Below are 20,000 nucleotides of genomic sequence, written 5' to 3'. Positions count from 1 at the left end.
ACTATAGAAATAAATCCCCAGAAATATTGTATGGAATAAGAAGAGAGACATATAGAAAAAGAAAATGACCAGAGGTTTGATCGTCACGGATCCTAACGCAAATATTTTTACATACGAGAAGAAATATGATATATACATATATAACTACAAAGTAATGTCGTAACACATTCGTAAATTTCAACAAGAACCCACTGTTTGGATAAGAAGAAATGAAATAGACGATATCTATATATTTCGAACACGGACTGTGATCCTCTTCAGTGGAATACGAAGAGTTTCACAGTTCGTGATCGAAATATATGGATATCGTCTATTTTATTTCTTCTTATCCGATACAATGGGTTCTTGTTGATATATATATATACATATATATATATATATATATATATATATATATATATATATAATGAAATCACTAAGAACTGTGGTAGAGATAATAATCAAGGCAATAGGAGATTATGATAATGCTAAAGTGACGGACGCAAAACATATAAACATACAGTGTGAAATATATTCAAGAACATTATTTAGAAGGAAGCTGGAACGACGGAATCTGAAGAAACGCAGAACAACGTTGTGAATAAAAGAGGAAATCAAATGTTGATGGAGAAATTGTTAAATCAGAGAAGATGTTTATATAAATTTTCATAGAAGTCCAGAATGCCCTTGACACAAGAAGACAAACAATGTTGATGTTCCAGGAAATGGATGTTGATATCAAAGAGCGTGTTATTGGCAACAACCTTGGTTTGAATACAGAGGGGAACTGTAAGAGAGTTTGATTAATGAGCAGAGTGAGACAAAGACCCCTTAAATTAGCTATTTTCTTTACAGAGTAAGAAAACTCGTGGGCTTTCTAGAAATCTTCCGGGGATGAAATTTACAGGAATGAATGTGAGCAATTAGATATTTGCTGGCGACACCTTGTTATTGGTTGATTATGAGCAAAACTCGCAGGAAATGATGTGTTTATAGAAGACATAGGAAAACACAGTTGGAAGATAAACATAAAGGATAGGGATGCAGTAGAGAGAGAGAGAAAACTAGAAAATTTATGTTAGAATAAGATAGCAGATTGACATAAGTTTGATTCACCTGCATCTTATCTGACGTCAGAAGTAGCGACAGAAAAAAAAGAGAGATCAGTAATGAAAAATTTCATTTAGAAGAATGCAAAAGAACTGAAATATCATAATCTTTAACTTACAAGTTAAATTCCATTTATTCCGGTCATCATTACGATATAAGAGCAACGAAGCTTAAAAAGAAAAACGACGAAGAAAATTGAGGTAACGAAGATGTGATTTCTAAGAAGCTTAATGCAGATATTGTGGACTACAGGAAAAGACCACGATGAAGATCTTCTCAGAAGTGGAGCAAGAAAATTGCCAACTGATTCCTGAGAAAGGAAGAGAGAAAATAAAAACAAAAACGAAAGGGTAACAGAGAACAACTTACACAGACACAGACACATGGGCAGCCTGAGAGGTAAGACAAGAGGACAATGGCGTTACATGGTCACCGACATCGACTGGCTTCCGATGGGACAGTTTCGAATGTTATGATATTCATACACGTGGAATGAAAGCAACGAGACAAAATCTAGCAAGTACACCAGGTCACGAGGATTGGGAATGTCCTAATTGATGAAAGATGTTGTCGGACTGACTATCTTCTCCTATTATCATTCCACTGAAGAAGGTCCACGAGGTCGAAATGTTTGGTTCTGATTATATCTACATACTATACTTTAAGCTTCCATTGACACAGACACAGACACACACACACAGACACAAAGGATTACAAAGGCGGAGCATGCCGACAGGAGACCTTTTGGTCCATATCTAGGTCGGATGCGAAAAATCTTAATAATGAATTAATAAAAACTATAATAATGTAAATAACAAATAAGATACATAAATAAATGAATAGGCATAGTTAGATAATAAACAAACAGGTAAATAATAATGAACTGACATATAACTAATAATAAATGAAAATCAAAACAGACAAATGATAACAAAACAAAAACAAATATGAAATAAATTATAATCATTACAGCATCTTGCTTAGGTGTTTATCTAAATGATTTTTAAAGCTTCGAACTGAACTACATTGCACTACCTGTGCAGGAAGTTTATTCCATTCATTAACTACACGGTTGGCGAAGTTGTTTCTACCTACTTCCAAATTGAATCTATTTCCGGACAGTTTGAGACACAGACACACACACACACACACACACACACACACACACACACACACACACACACACACACACACACACACACACACACACACACACACACACACACACATATATATATATATATATATATATATTATATATATATAATATATAATATATATATAGATATATATAGAGATATATATATATAGATATATATAGATATATATATATATATAGACATATATACATATATATATATATATATATATATATATATATATACATATATATATATACATACACATACACACAACTCTTTGCCAGCCAGCGTTGAAGTGCCCGTTCGCAGTGCAGCAATGTTGACATTTTTAGCCCTGGGAAAGGCTTTATTTAACTCGGATCGCTGAGTTAGCCGTCGAGTGCGGTACCACCACACCATTAAACCGTGTGTGTCTGTGTAAGAGATAGAGAGATAGAGTGATGGAGATAGAGATAGTGATTGATATGATTGATCGTGATTGATAGTGAAGCATAAGGATAGAATAGGTTTTCCTAAAAGAAATATGTATATATATATGTATATATATATATATATATATATATATATATATATATATATATATATATATATATATATATATATAAGAGAGAGATTGATTGGTAGTGAAGACTAAGGGTAGAACACCTGAATAGAGAACAGAACAAGGTTTTCGTGAAAGAAAATATACAAACACAGAGCGGGAGCATGAGCGAGAGGACCGAAAGATTAATGGCGCGCTAACCTTGCAAAATCCTAACTTTATTTCATTGAGTTATCTCTCCTTTGAGAGGCTGGCCAGTGAAACAGTTGCGTTTTCCAACAAAGCTTTTGGACAGGACCGGGACATCACTGCAGGCTGGTGGAACGGTTAAGAAGTCATATGTTTTAGTTCTTCACTTCTTATTGGGCGAGGAAATGCCATGGGGCTGGACAGACAGACACAGACACGGACACAGACACAGGCACAGACACAGGCACAGGCACAGACACAGTCACACACACACACACATACACACACACACACACACACATACACACACACACACACAAAAAAAAAACTCGGGCGACGACGGAATACAATGAAATATTTGACAATCTCTTTGTTATTACTATTATAAGTAGGTTACTGCTTTGATTACCAGGACCTGCGTGGTACCGATAGAGGTTGACAGTCACATGTAAAGACAAGTGAACGAGTTCGTTTGAGAAGAAACGACTTAGGTCACAATCTTTTATTTTTCGAATCTCCAAATATCAAATCACCTTTGCGTCGCATATTGAGAAGTTAAACCTATACGAATATTAGACACATTGTTGAATTGTGCATAGGGAAGTCCTAGGATACTGTGCGTAATGTCGTTTTCCAGTTTTTCAAATTCACAACAATTAACGAAATTCTTGAGTGTGTGACGAGGACTTTAGTAAGGGCATCTATTCTGAGTAAAGGTCACCAGTTCCCAGAAATAAAGGTCCTTCCGTAAGGCAGCGTACAAACCCTGAACAAATACTCATTGTGTCGTAAAAGGCAATTGGTGAGCAAATTGCTGTGTACTTTGCCCCTTGCGGATAATCAAGATGGAGAAAGGCCATTGGTACATACATTATTCTCATTTGAGTATTACTATTGTTATGATAAAAAGATGATTATCATTACTATCAATATTATCCTTAATGTTATTGTCATCATCTTTATCATTATTATCATTATCGATATCATTATTATTTTGGCGGGAGACCCTAGATTTTTTTTTTATTTCTCTATCTCTGTGATATTTTTCTCTGTAGTCAAAAGAAATGGGAAAACAAGCTTCCAAATTTAATCTATTACCTTGACATCTCTCTGTTACTTTATAGCATCTTCAAAAATGGGATCAGAAATTCTCACATTTCAGATTTTTCTTGTTGAGACAACGGCAGATCTTTGCCAACAACGATAATTCCTATCGTCGCGTAGCCAAGGCAACTAGAAATGCTATTGATAATTGGTGCCTGCAAGACGATAGTTCTCTTCCTAAGAAATGTAAAAATATCTGTATTTTCCACAGAGTTTATATAAAGGTCGAGTCGAAATTGATAAGACGATCCTACGCAATATCATTAGGGTTCACGTAACCCACAAGAAAAGAACGAAAATAGACTTGTCATTTATCATAAGATATGGAAGAAGCAGAAAGAAACGCTCGATATCTAATACGGAACAGTTCCCCTAAAGATAATAGTCCCAGTTGTTAGTGTGGCGTGGTAGTCCAGATTCTATGCCCAGCAAGCGGATGTCGCCATTCCAACGTTAGAATAAAAGCAGCAACGACTGCAACAGCACTGTAGGAAAGAGGCCAAACGCAGAGTATGGGAGTCCAGTATACTCCCATACTCTGCGTTTGGCCTCTTTCCTACATTCCAACGTTAGTTTGACCACCGGGCATATCTCTGTTCACCTCAAGGAAGCGGCCGTCCACCAGCATTATGTGAGAGACCACGGAACCCTAAAACGTCATCAGCTCCTCCAGAAGATTCCTATCCTCAACAGCGACGTTGACCATGGAAGCCTGTGGTATAAGGAGACCCTATGCATCCTAAAATCCTGAAGTCATTGTCACAAAGGTTCTGATGAAAATTCCTCGTAAGTGTTCAGTAGCAATTGCTCCCTTTTATACACGACTATTATTTTTCTTTCAGACCTTCCTTCCTCTCCCGGAGACAGATCCCGCGCTTGTGGGCGGTCTGTCCTAGGTAGTCTATGGTCCACTAATCCAGCCGTAGAGCTCTCCTAGTGATAGTGGGAACTTAAAAGGTTGAACTTATGTCGCGGCTCAGGAGGCATGTGGACTACGTACAACAGACCACCCACTCTCGCGGGATCGGTGTTGTGGGAGGGGAAGAGGGGTTTGTAGGAAAATGAAAGATAGTCGTGTATAAAAGAAGGCTATTGCCACTGGACGCTTTAAGGATATTTATTAGAGTATGTACGTGTCGTGGCTCAAGACTTGCGCAGAAGATTTGAAGTTCGAAGCCCACATCGGTAATTAGGGGAATTCTTTTTGGAATATCTAATAGCAACATCTCAACCAACAAAGTTAGGAAAGGAGTCGTAAGCTTAGTCGTAGGGACAGTCAGAGAGATGGAAATATTTTAGTGGTTGGTAAACTGAAATGAGAAGATGTATTAGTAAAGAAAGCTAGAAATGGAATGAAATTCAGTAGGAGAGAAAACGTATGTAGATATTTGTGCGCGTGGTCGTGCTTTACGTCTGCGATGTGCTAGTGTGTCTGTGTGTGCCTTTATGCTAAGAGTACATATAATATGATATGCATATAATATAGTAAAATGTACAAGTCATAGCCGGTTCTCTATCGACGAAACAGGTTTCCTGAAATACCGGAGCCGTTTTGCCGGCGAGACGAAGACTTGGTCGCAGAGAACGAAAGAAAATACCCAGCGAGGAGTCCAGGGCAGCCGAATTTCCAGTGAGAGGCCCCGCACTGACATAAGCACTAATGTGACCAGTAGCCATACAGGGCTCTCTAGAGTCCTACTCAGTCTAAGCTGGGAAAAGGATACATTCTGTAGTGCAATACTAAGTCTGTTGGTGCGTATAGAAGCATTGGAAGTGGCAAACTTGCGGTTCTTTGGTCTAGAGTCCTACTGAATCTAAGCTGGGAAAAGGATACATTCTGCAGTGCAATGCTAAGTCTGTTGGTGCGCATAGAAGTATTGGACGTGGCAAACTTGCGATTCTTTGGTCTAGAAATGTGCAGGAGACTGACTATGGACTAGACGAGATAAGAAATTCCATTAATCCTTCACTTCAGGACGGCTATGAACTATAGATTATGGACTATGGACTACCTAGAGCTGACCATCCGATCGCGCGGGATCGGTAGTTGTAGAAGGGGAAGAGATGTCTGTATGAAAATGAAAAGATAGTTGTGTATAAAAGAGGACTATTGCAATTTTAGGGATATCTATTTCGTGGTGTTGTGGCTTAGGAGGGGTGGTGTAGGAGATTTGGTGTTGGAGGCTGAAATCAATGCGTGTAATTGGGAGGTTACTTTAGGGATGTTTTTTTCATCTTAACCTCATCCAACAAAGAAAGAAAGTCGCCCAGCACAGCATCTATTATATAAACTTTCCGGGAACCGCAGCTGGCTGGTCATTTGTTGGCAAGTGGCAATCAGGAGCCTCGTTGTTTGGCTTGGGTGCGACTAAGCAAGCAGCATGGCAATAACTACGAAAATGCCTGTTTTGTCAACCTACGTGTGGGTACGCGGAATTGTATGCACTTATCGCCTTTTCTTTAAAAATGCTGTGAAATAAGCGTGAAATGCCTGTGTAATAAATGGCCTTTGGAAAGCTGATCCTTGCATTACCTTCGTCTACGTAGAACAAAACCAGAAAAGAAAAAAAATAATAGAAAAGAAATAAGGAAAATCTAAAAATTCAACGGTACTGTCGCAGCGACAACTTTGAAATTGTTTTTATCGTTGTTGTTGTTAAAAAGTCATTATTTTTATTATTACTATTATCATCATTGTTACCATTATTACCATTTATTATTATTTTTATTACTAATTATTATTACTATTATAATTATTATTAATTATTATTACTATTAATTACTATTAATTAATATTACTATTATTAAAATCATTATTATTAATTACTATTACTATTATTATTATCATTAGTTCTTGTTATTGTTATTATTTTCATCATTATTGCTATCATCATCCTTTGCTCAAGAGTTCTAAAGACTTTTTCTTCTATGCCATTCGCATTTGCAGGACTCTATACTATTAAAGGTGCTCACACCACTTTTACCTTATTTCTGATCAATATGTCAACTCCATTACTCTGAACCTCAGCCATGTCCTCAGTTAACTACTACTTGCTCTCCCTGACCTGGAGATAATGGCGTTCGCAATGCTACACTGCACTACCATAATCTTCCCCGTATAATAATCCTATTCAGTAACGTTCGCTGAGGTACATTAGACACAGATGTTCCTCTGTTTCCGAGAACCTTTATTGTAATTCCCTTTTTGTAACTCTTCTGCTCCGTCGCACACACACACATACGGGTCCCACTTATCACACCAATCTCTGTCCTTGTTGTCCTCATTGTATTTACGTTTTGTGAATTGATGCTCAGTTTCTCTTTAAATCACGCGTTTAGATGAACAAAAAATCTTACGCTAATCATGGTCTTAATTGTGGTAAATTTCGAGTTTCCCGAATATGGTTATATGATTATCTATGGACATTGATAAAACTGCTTAATTTGAACGAAAAGAAAATGTTCAAATAATTACCGAGTTACTTTTTTTTATCGTACTTGTGTAATCCGTAGACTAATTTGTTTAGTGCAAACTGAGCGTCATTAAATTTGGTTTGTCCTACAGAATAAAGAAGTGTTTGATTACTATAAGAAAAGGTTCATAGTGCCAATACATATAGAGGCATCAAAATGAAAAATAATGAAAAAAAGATAAGGTAAATAATACTATAAACAAAGTACTGGAAGATAAAATGTACATGAGCGACACTTCATTATTGTAATAAAAAGAGATAAGAAATAATTGAAAACTGGAGACTGGGAAACGTAGAGAGAATACATATAAAGAAAACTAGAATAATCCTTATCCTGAATAGTAACGTTTGGGTCTCGCGTCTAGAGGGACCCGAGTTCAAAGCTCGCGAAAGGCTAGGCCGGATTGTTATAACGCCAACAACAGGAGGGCCTTGGCCAGGGCTGTCGAGAACCAACGGAAGAACCACGCAGCTGGTCTCAGGTATCAAACTCACGATCACCCGCTCATGAGTTTGACTCTGTATCCACTAGGCTACCGAAGAGACTAAAGCGGCTTTGTCTGGATGAAAGAGTTTAGATATGTGAAAGTTTGAGTCCGTTAAATTCAGTGCAAGACGGTGGTCAGGGGTATATGGTCTTAAATGATATATTGCACATGGCCTTAAATCGACTGTGACTATTGAGTTTGTCTAATCAACTTGCAGACATAAATGTAAATATATTCAACAGCATCATTCACGTATCAAAATCTCGGCCTTTTTTATGTAACCAATTTTTTAATGACATATTTGGATTTTCAATAAAGACAGTCAGCGACAAAGAATCCTTACATCATTTCATACAACTGCAGTTGGATTTACGAGTAATGTAGTGGTTTAAGAACCCCAAGAGGTACTAAACTTTGAACCTGGGAGTACGAAACATGATAGCCGGTGAAATGATATTGTATATTTAGCATGAGAAAGCAAAGGAAGGTTTGTATTATTAATCCTTTTCATATGTTTGCATTATATTTGTATTGGATGGGGGTACGAGACATAATAGCCAGTGCATTGGTACTGTATATTTACTATGAGAAAGCAAAGCAAGGTTTGTATCACTAATCCTTTTTATATGTTTGCCTTGTATTTGTATTAGATGGGGTTACGAAAAATTTCTCTGAGACATCAAAGGGTACAGGCAGTGACAAAGGCTGAGATCCACTGATCTAACAGATATTATGATCGTGATGAGTCTGTCGGATCTAACGTCTTCTTATGTAACTTCAAGAAAAGAGATGGAGGGTAGTTCTGACTCGAAACTTGCTAAGTTTGCTCAGGTTAGGATTTTCACTGCTGATCGTGACATCATTTTTCTTGCTGCTACCAGAGGGCTTTCTTCGCCCGAGGAGGGCCCTAGTGCTATGAAAGTATGTAGCAAGGTCATGCCTTGACAAATTCGTTTTCTATAGAATACGTGTACCATAATCAAATTCTGTATTAATAATTGTCACCCCGCTGGGACATACCTTATGGAAATATATCTTTGTTAGCAGTTTTATGTTCCACATATCAATATGTAAATACCTATAAATGTTTGTAGTAATATTCTGTATGGTTAGAATTGTAATTTGTAATCTAAATTATTCAGTGCTCCCAAATATGAAATATGTCCTTCTTGCAAAAAAGAATTATGTTCCACAGGCAAGACATCAGCTGCACTCGCATTGAAATTCCAATAAGTCTCGAGAGAATTGGGGTTTTCTTAATTCCTTCTCTAACGAATACCTATACTTACTGTAGTGACATACCACTGCAAGTATTAATCACATTTGGAGTAATCTTTTCAATGATATTTATTGGCGATTTTATTCTTCTGAAGAAAGCCTGCACGGCAAAATGATTAATCTGAATATGCATGAACCATATGAATGAAAAAGCCACAATTAAACAAATTTGTAGGAAACCGTTTAAGTGCAACAAAAACCAAATTAAAATGACAATGGTTAAGCGTGTACGAAAAATGTCAAAAAGAGAGATAAATGTAAACATTACTAATTCTATTACTTGCTGTAATTGTACATTACCCACGCCAACACTACCGCAATGTAAAAACTAATAAAGTACTAACCGATGGTTAGTTGTTTTATGAATAATGCTGAAGTAGAATACCTGATATACTTTCCTTAAATAGATGCCCATTAATAAACACTAAGTAAGCAGAATAGAATGAGATAATAGTCTTAATTAGAGAACCATTAGGGGTCATCTAGAACTTAAAATGGCAAAAGATTTGAGAAACGAGCCAGAGTTAATGTTTAGATTTCGGCTATGAAATGACCCAAAGTTAGCCTCAGGCTCACAGAAAACCAGTTCTACGTCTGCATGAAAAAGGAAAAAAAGGTTCAGTCTTTTTTTTCACAGAAGATTACTGCAAAAATTTCTCTCTTCGTCCTCTAAATGAGGAGTGATTGGTTTGAATGATTCCATTACTGAATCAGTTTAAAGCGTTTTATGCAGTTCCTCCACACTTCTATTGTGAATCTAGAATGCAAACGTAATTTGAACTATAAAGTATCACTTAGATGAGACCAATGGCTCGCTTTGTTTAGACAAAGCACTGGAAAGTGAAAATGATCCAATATTTCCTCTTCTCATAATTCCCTTGATGAATATGTAGTGACAGATTTATTTACAGGGTAAGTGTTACGCGGCTAGATGTCAAGCGGGTTTTGAGTAATTTGTGGAAAGGTAGAATGGGTATCAGGTAACTAAAAACAGAGAATGATGCAGAATGAATCCAATTAGTTATACATTGTCTGAAAGGCGAGCTGTAGCTAACATGAAGTAATTTGGCTTTCAGATTACTAATTATTTCAACAAATATTTACCTTCTCGCGTTTGAATATTGTCACTTATTGACTTTTGACTGCGAGTTGTTTGTTACGAAATGGATCTCACATATCCAAAGTGTAGAACAATTTAGAATGACTTGATACTTGTCGCTGCTTACCAAACCTCAAGGTCTTGTCATTCCATCTTTTTTTTATTTTATTTTTTTATTTTCATTACCCAGATTCAGAAATACAAATACGAAGTACTAACTTCTTTCTCACCCCGATGTCAACTTTCGCAATTGGTAGTCTTTTAACACAAATTCTAAAGATTTCTTTTTAAGATTATTAACTGATCACATAGCTCCCATAATCACGGTTCTATGGCCGCCATTTTCAATGTTCGTCGACGTACTAGGAGCTCGCTACGGTACAGCAGTATCGCGTCTGGAAGGTCGCTAGGGGGTATCGAGGCCGCGGGTCACGGTACAAGAGGTTACGAAGATTACTTACGTTGAACAAGAGTCCCCAACTTCCAAACCCTATAGTCCTTTCGTAAGTTCTTTCCTAAGTCCATAGTCCTTTCCTAGACCCGAGCAAGGGAGTTCGTGATGTAACAAACGATTCGTTCTCAATTTTTGCAGAAAGAGAAAGTACTTTTTGCTGTGGAAGTGAATACATGACACGGGTGGAGGCCAGAAGCTCCCAACCTATTTCCCCCATGGATACTATTCTTATGCATTGCTGTTGCTTAGTCTCCTGAAGATTATTTTAACATTGAATTCCTTAGGCATACATTAACTTCCATTAGTTTTATGCTTGGGGTATCTCTGATAAATCCAAAGCGACAATGATTCCTAGAATGAGAACCAAAAGTTTATGGCCTTCAAGAGAACAAAAGGATGGCACAAAGATCAATGCCATTGCCTGATGGTTGCCAGAATAATGTAGAGGTGTCCCTCGGTGAGGAAGGTGTCAGAAAAGGTGTGACTGAGCACCTTCCTCGTCTTTCTTTAACGAGAACATGGAATTTGACACCAAACGTACAACTCACGTTTATTCCATCGTCTATTCTCTACAGTTCTTTCCTGAATTTATTATAAGTTACTCAAGGCGTCAGAAGAGGTGTGACTGAGCACCTTTCTCGTCTTTATCTATCGAGAACACTGAAATTGACACCAAACGTACAACTCACGTTTATTCCAACGTCTATTCTCTACGGTTCTTTCCTGAATTTATTATAAGTTACTCAAGGCGTCAGAAAAGGTGTGACTGAGCACCTTCCTCGTCTTTCTTTAACGAGAACACTGAAATAGACACCAAACGTACAACTCACGTTTATTCCAACGTCTATTCTTTACGGTTCTTTCCTGAGTTCATTATAATTTATTATCCCGTGATTATTCGTTTATTTACACAATACGTACTAGCTCATACCATGTTGATCTTTCCTTTGCTTTCAGTCTATCTTATTCATGTTTACTGTCCCTCTCCTCGAGTTTCTATCAGATTGCAGTATCCGTTCATTCTCGATGCTCCTAAACTTCCTTATTAGTCTATATGGTACACTGTATATAGTTCTTATTTACATACATATTTATAAGATACAAATAATGTATACAATGTTTCAAGTACACGATTACATACATTCATTCTCGATGCTCCTAAACTCCCTTATTAATCTATATGGTACACTGTTTGTAGTTCTTATTTACATACATATTTATAAGATACAAATAATGTATACAACAATACATATACAATGTTTCAAGTACACCATTACAATATTCTCATTGGCGAGTGAATTATGCTTTAAATCATTTGTTTAGTTAACTGAATAGGGTATGTATAACTACTTTGTGTAGTATTTATTCCTATACATATGGGATAGTGAGTACACAAGGCAGTTCTGTAAATTAGGCTTGAGTATTGCGGATTCACATCTATAAATAGTTCATCTTCATCACTGTAGCACGAATTAAAACGAGTCAGGTTAGTACTATACATACATACATATACCAAGGCTTTTTCCCCCTTACACGGGGGTAGCCAAAAAGAAAAAGGCATAGAAATCACTCCCACCCATTTCATTTCCCATATATTCCACTCCCCTCCACCCTCCTCACTCCCTCCTATCTTGGCACCTCCTGGATGAAGGGTCATCCCTGCATCCTGTCCACTGCCCTGGGTCAGAAACAGTGTCGTGAGACACAGCACATCCACAGCAAGGCCGCTTCATAAATTCGGCGACTCCCCCTCTCCGTCCCCTCATGCAGGAAAGGAGAAGACGGGGAGAAATCCCTTCGAGCTGCGTCAAATTTTTTCTCATACATACTTCCTCACCCCCCATCCCCCACCCACAGGTTAGTACTAAATAACGAAAACATATGAAATGATCTCAGGTGATAATATACGCCCGCATAAAATGCGCACATGCAGAAACGCATATACACATACACAGATACTTATACACATACATATATACATACACGTACATACACACACGCACTCAAACACACACACAAACAGACAGACAGACACAAACACACACACACACACACACACACATACACATATACTTAAACACATACATATATAGATACACGTACATACACACACGCACTCAAACACACACAAACAGACAGACAGACAGACACAAACACACACACACACACACACACACATACACACATACAAACTTAAACACACACACAGAAGTAGACACAGACACCCACGCACACACATGCACACACACATGCGCGCACACACACACACACACACACACATATATACTCACAGACACACACACACACACACACACAAAAACACACACACACACACACACACACACACACACACACACACACACACACACACACGCACACATAACCACACACGCACGCACACACACACACACACACACACACACACATACGTGCCACACACACCTATACACATACACAAACACCCACACCCACACCCACACACACACTATGGACATATATTCATAGTGCATATGGGCATGAGGATTAATTCATTGTAATTTTCTCTCTATTGTAACGTACTCTTGTCTTCTATATTGAAGTTTTCAAGAAAATACCAACCGAAGCCGAAAGATTGATTTTCTAACCCATTTCCATTAAGGAGAGTGACTTTAAAGAGCAAGTAGATACGTACCACAATAATGGATTAATCATTATAATCGCTGATCGGAATATAATAGTAAAACTTTTCAAATCATTGGATTTATAAAAGTCCCTGGGTTTAATGGATATCACAGTAGATTCACAATCATCAACAGGGAAGATTCACAGTCTAATATTGTGTTCACTAACGCGAGTAGTGCTGCAGGATTGGAAGAGGGCTATTGTGATACAAATCATAAAGAAGAAAAGAGATTCCACGGAATTATAGACCAGTGTCTCTGAACAGCAAGATGGAGAAATTACTTGAGAGAACTGTAAACTATCGATGGGTGAAATACCTTTCATAGATGAAGATTGTGACCGAAAACCAATCTGGCTTCAGATCAGAAAGAACATATGTGTCGAGCAGTTTTCTTTCACTCGAGAGTGGTTGATGTGATGCAAAAGAGAGAGAGATGGGTGGATTGTTTGTATCTAGATCGGGAGAAAGTACCCACAAATGTTAAAGAAATTAGAATATATTGATGAATTAAAAAGTAGAACTATTTAGTGACAAACGGTTTCTTGAAGGAGAGATACATGTGGACATCAGTGATGGATATGATGTCAGAGTGGTGGCAGTGTCAAGCGGAGTCCCTCAGGGGTCAGTGTTAGCGCTTATAATGATATTCCTTGTCTAAGTAAATTACATAACCTTGCACACGACAAAAAAATCTAAGAAAGATGAAAGGCATGGGCAGGGTTTTTGAAGAAAAAAAAAAAAAAAAAATAGACAACACCCAAACGCATGAGTGGAAAACTAATTTCGCTGCAAAATATTAGTAATGGGATATTGTTAAAAAGAATCACCGAATTATTAATTGAAAAGTGAGAAATTTACAAAGGCGAAACAATAGAAAAATCTGAATGTTAGGGTAAAACAGTTTCGGCTGTTGGGTTTTCCTGTGAAGGCATTGTGCCTTGTCTTATTGCTTTTGACGATAATATCTATCTATCTATCTATCTATCTATCTATCTATCTATATATATATATATATATATATATATATATATATATGTCGGTGGCACAATTCGGTTTCGAGTATAGTTTGCTCAGTGATACTTTCTATGTGGCATCAGTCCACGGAGAAGTCGGCCATACCTACTTATGTGTGCACATATATATATATATATATATATATATATATATATATATATATATATATATATATATAATATATATATATATATATACTATATATATATATATATATATATATATATATATATGTATATATATATATATATATACATATATATATGTATATATATATATATGAAAGAAAGAGAGAGAGAGAGAGAGAGAGAGAGAGAGAGAGAGAGAGAGAGAGAGAGAGAGAGAGAGAGAGAGAGAGAGAGAGAGAGAGCAATATAGTATGAAGTTTAATAGTTGTCATTGAGACTATGATCTGCCAGGAGGCGACAAGAGGTCCGTGCCCTTACCTGGTCTTCTCACTGGCGCGGCACAGGGAACCTCCATTCTGCCGACGTTGTTTTCTGCCCAGCATTGCAGCGTCCCGAGTATTTGTGCGTGAGTGTGCCTGCTACTGCTGTAGCCGTGCTTGCTGGCGCCGCTTGTATGCAATGGAGAGGCGTGGGTTGTGGGCGAAAAATGCGCCGATTCCGCCGTCACCGAGGTGGACGACAACGAAGCCAACGACGCTGACGACGACGATACAGTTAACGATGCCGACGCCGAAGAGGACAGCGGGGACGAGGAGGACGACGACGAAGAGGAGGAGATCGAGGGAGACGATGGGCTACGCTCAACTTCGGTGATCCGATTGTCACGTGGGATGTTGAAGTCGACTGTGGACGTGTCTCCCTCCGACGTCACGTGGGACGAGGCGATACGGCGGGAGTATGTGGGCGTGACCCATACCCAAGAGAAGGTGACGGGCGTGGGAGGCGCCGCCTGGACTCGGCAAGATGCCTTCACTCGGCTTCCAGGCGAAGCCCAGGTTTGATGTACACCCGCACACACTGGGGCGTCTGTAAATGAAATAGAAAGAAAATTAATTGCTATGAACCTCATACAATGTTTCAATACTACAAAAATGTGTCCCCTATTTTCCAAATAATAAGGCTTCAATTAATGAAAGAAGAAATGCATACGAATTGTCTTGATATACCATATTCATTTTATAAAATGATGAAATAATGAATTGTTTTTTATACTGATTTTGTGCACATGTTTAGTGATGCTAAGGGTATAGCATTCAAAGGCACAGTATTTCCCGTCTAAGTAAGTCATCATATTGAGTATTTCGTTGGTAATAACCAACGCTTCTATGCTTAAGATTCAATATCTCTCCGAAGCTGTGGACTTATGGAGATATTACATAAGAACATAAGAACGAAGGAGACTGCAAGAGACCATAAGGCCTACACTAGAGGTTACCATTGACTACAAAGAAAGAGCATCCCGACAGGAGACCTTTTGGTCCATAACTGAGGCTATACATTTCTTTTGATATTAAAAATACCGAACTAGGTCCTATGTTTATTTCTATATCAGGAAAGTTTTTTTTTTCGGTGTGAAATATTTTCATGTTCTTGTATTATCTGTTTCTGGTATTTGGTATTGTTTTTGTAATTCATCGTATTAGGAATGCAGGCTTGCAAGGAGTAAGGAATTAATAGAATTTAAAGAGGAAAATAATGAAATTTAACAGAGGTGAGTGATAGGGAGAATACAAGTTCATGGGTACAATTGGTACATACATACGTACGTACATACACATACCAAAGGCTTTTTTCCCTCCTTACACGGGGGGTAGCCATGGGTACAATTAGTGGAAACTTGAATTGATTATCCAACTCAGGGTTGAGGACGCTATGCATGGATTGCTTCCCATAGTCAATCCTGTGAACCGTGATTAGTTGACGAATTGTTAAAACTCAAAATATAAACCCTACATTTCGCAAACAAAACAAAAAACAAATATAAAATCTGTCAAACCGTAATGTAATCAAGTAATAAATGTTTGGCAGGATTTAATTGAACTTATGAGTTCGATGCATGGATTCAAATATACTTAAAAGGATTGTGTTGAACTACACGGTTAACTATTGCAGATAATGTATAATATGCACAGGTGCAGATTAACACTCTTAAACACTGGAATCGGATGCACCTGGTTGAGGAAGCATCATTACCCGTAGTCAGACCAGATTAGGGATTGGAAACTTAGACTGAGGTTAAAAGAGTCACGAGGGAAAGGGAATTAAGGACTGGAGGGTCGATTGAAATGGCGCCTCGTAGAAAACGAGGACACTAAACGCGGGGGAGAAATTGTACCTTCGACTTCAGCAGGTAGAAAACGAGAGACGACAAAGGGAAGATGAGGGACTGAGGAACAGAAAACGATGTCAATCGTCAGAGTGCAGAGCAAGACGGTTGGAATCGGTGGGTAACGTACAATTAGTGGTGACTTGTCTTTTGGTATGTATGATTACAAGAACATGGCAGGAGTAGATGAAGGAGGAATAGGAAAAGAAGTAATACAAAGAGAAGAAAGAAGATTATGTAAGAAAGTGGAGAAAACACAAAGGAGGCAATTGGGAATAAGAGTTAGAAGAAGTAAGAAAAGGAAATGAAGAGGAAGAGAAGAAGTAGGTACAAAAGGAGAGAAGAGGAAGAAATGGGAAGAAGAAAAATAGGAGGAGGGGGAGTAAAAGGAGGAGGGAAAAAGGGAGGGTAAGGAAAAGGAGGAGAAACAGGAAGTACAGAAGGAGAGGAGAAGAAGAAGAAGAAGAAATGGGAAGAAGAAAAATAGGAAGAGGAGGAGGAGGAGGAGGAGGAGTAGGAGGAGGAGGAGTAGAAGGAGGAGGAAAAGGGGAGGACGAATAAAAGGAACAGCAGCATCAGTTGGAGAAAATGAAAATAACGAATAAAGAGGTTTCAAGCTTCGTACCCTAAAGGTCGCTATCTGGGATGTGCCAGTTAGCAGTGGGTCCTGCGACTGTGCGTGTGAGCTGCTCTCTGTCTGATCTTCCTTACAAAACCTGTTCGATATGGGTGACCCTGCAGAGATTTTCTCTCTATCGACTTAGCTTTTCTAGTCATTAAGATTCTCAAGCCTAGCCACCACGTCAAGGTGTCAACTCTTGGATGGCCGATTTGACCCTTAGGGTGTGTGGTGGTATTCTAGGTCACGATGCACTTATCTAGATTCTAGATCAAGATGGACGAAAGATGAGAAATCGATGGTAGTTCAGGGAGCAAGCCGTTTAAGGATCTCAGATACACAATAAACATCTATTGACGTTATTGGAATAATTTAATTAATGATCGCGTCACCAAACATCCTAGAAATCGATGGTAGTTCAGGGAGTAAGCCGTTTAAGGATCTCAGATACACAATAAATATCTATTGACGTTATTGGAGTAATTTCATTAATGATCCCGTCACCAAACATCCTGGAAATTCAGATAAAACCTTCTTGGTTAATATCGTCGACATGCAGTGAGGAAATGAGAAATGTTGACCACGTCTTTATTGGCAACATATATTGAACAAGTGAGGAATCCTTCAAAACAAGGAAAAAGAGGAATATGGAAAACTTTTTGCAGAAATGGAAAAATTGAGAATCATGAGAGAAGTAGACGGGAGTAGAAAGGAACATTCTTTAAGTAAGACGAAGAGAGAAATACGGATAGAGAAGGAAAATATAAAAACTATCCCACCCATACGTTGTAGGAAATGAGAAACCTCTCTCTCTCTCTCTCTCTCTCTCTCTCTCTCTCTCTCTCTCTCTCTCTCTCTCTCTATGTATCTACACCTACCTGTGTCTTTATATGTCTATCTCTTTACCCCTCTTTCTCTCTCCATGTACTTGTATCTATGTTTTTCCCTTTTTTCATATTTACTTTGATCTTGAACCAAAGACAGTAAATGCCCGGACCCAATTAATGGAAACGTATTTGTTACAAGAAACCCACCATAGATCCAATGGGCCAGTGCAAGCAGAGGCTGTTTGTGTATTATTGATGATAGATTTTGATTCATTGAAGCGTTTTAATGGGTGGGAAATGGCGCATTCTGTATTATTAATGTTCTGATAAGGGATCAGTTATGAGTGGGTTATCGTCGTGTAAGCCTAACTAAAGCGTCCTAAGTGATTTAGATGAAGTTTGTGCACTGGTAACATGAAATGCAGTACACTAAGCAAACTTCGTTGACGAACTCAGAAGGATAAAGGACATTTTTGGCCGCTTTCACCTCCTGTACACATACATACATACATATACCAAGGCTTTTTCCCCCTTACAAGGGAGGTGTCCAAAAAAGGGAAAGGCATACAATCATTTCCACCCATTCCATCCCTGAATACACTCCACCCCCCCCTACCCTCCCTCTTATCTGAGCACCTCCTGGATGACGGGTCATCCCTGCACCTTGTCCACTGCCCTGGGTCACTGTACATATACCATAAGCTAAAGAAAAGAGGCAGCCAGCACCGATACCAGCACAAAACGGGGAATGAAATAAACATCACATGTCCATTCTGTTACACAACGTCTCTCACGATCAAGTAATATTTGGAGAATGCTCAGCTCTGGTAACATACAGGCACGACCATAGCATATCAGGGGTGGAGGGCTCTCTGGCTGGGGCTTGAAAGACCAATGGGTCTCTTTCGCGACTCCAAGAATATCGTTGTTCACTGAAGCTGACTTCGCAACTTTTATGTAGTAAATATTTTAGGGACTGTATTGACATCCCTACGAATGTACTCAGTATTGTTTTGTGACTGGAGATTAACCTCCAATGTAATAAGTGATAATTACTTTTAATCTATACTACATATCCATTCTACTCCACTCTCTGAACCTCTCCTTTACTATCTGTATGTATCTCTTCGGTTTAATATTATCACCAATGCTAAAAGCGGTGGGGATTATCATCGAAATAATAATCCTTCGTTCTGAAGGATGTGCCACGAAGGAGCATGAAATAGCTGGGCGATAGCTACAGCAAAAGTAAAAGTGCTACTTATTTGGTAGGGAAGTGGTTGATTGAAGTAAGCTTTAAAGAAATCAGTAACTAGGGTCTTAGATGTGAACAAAAGATTGTCAGCAGCCAGAAAAAAAAGAGAAAAAATGCCACAGAATCATAGTAGCTCTAATTTGTGAAGAAATATTTTCTTGTAATATAATTTAGGTTTTTATGAGATGTGGAAGGAGAAACCTCTTCATATATTGTCTAACTTTACCAACGCGGAGACGCATTTCAGAATATGTATTTTTTTTTTTTTTTTTTTTTTTTACTTATTATTATTGGAATATATAGGAAATGGAATGGGTGGGAGTGGTTTATATGCCTTTTTCTTTTTGGCTACCCCCCCCCCGTGTGGGGGAAAAAGCCTTTGGTATCTGTATTATCTTTTTTATTGTGGATTTTTCTACGTGGCCCCGGCAACGGGGTAACTTGAGTAATCAAGTTACTCGACTTAGTAAT

General features: G+C 38.2%; 1 protein-coding gene across 2 annotated transcripts in view; it reads right to left on the bottom strand.

Moving 5' to 3' along the window:
* Positions 1-20,000, bottom strand: part of LOC143029856 (uncharacterized) — a 454,511-nt gene that overhangs the window by 19,628 nt on the left and 414,883 nt on the right. For both annotated transcript variants that reach the window (XM_076192967.1, XM_076192968.1), the window contains exon 10: positions 14,980-15,528. In XM_076192967.1, coding sequence (XP_076049082.1) covers positions 14,980-15,528 — 549 coding nt within the window. The remainder of the gene's footprint in view (positions 1-14,979; positions 15,529-20,000) is intronic.

The sequence above is a fragment of the Oratosquilla oratoria genome, chromosome 11 (genome assembly GCF_046742065.1).
Source record: "Oratosquilla oratoria isolate Oo_2021 chromosome 11, ASM4674206v1, whole genome shotgun sequence".
Taxonomy (NCBI): Eukaryota; Metazoa; Arthropoda; class Malacostraca; order Stomatopoda; family Squillidae; genus Oratosquilla; species Oratosquilla oratoria.
The sequence above is the reverse complement of the archived record's forward strand: the minus strand, read 5'-3'. Positions and strand labels throughout refer to the sequence as shown.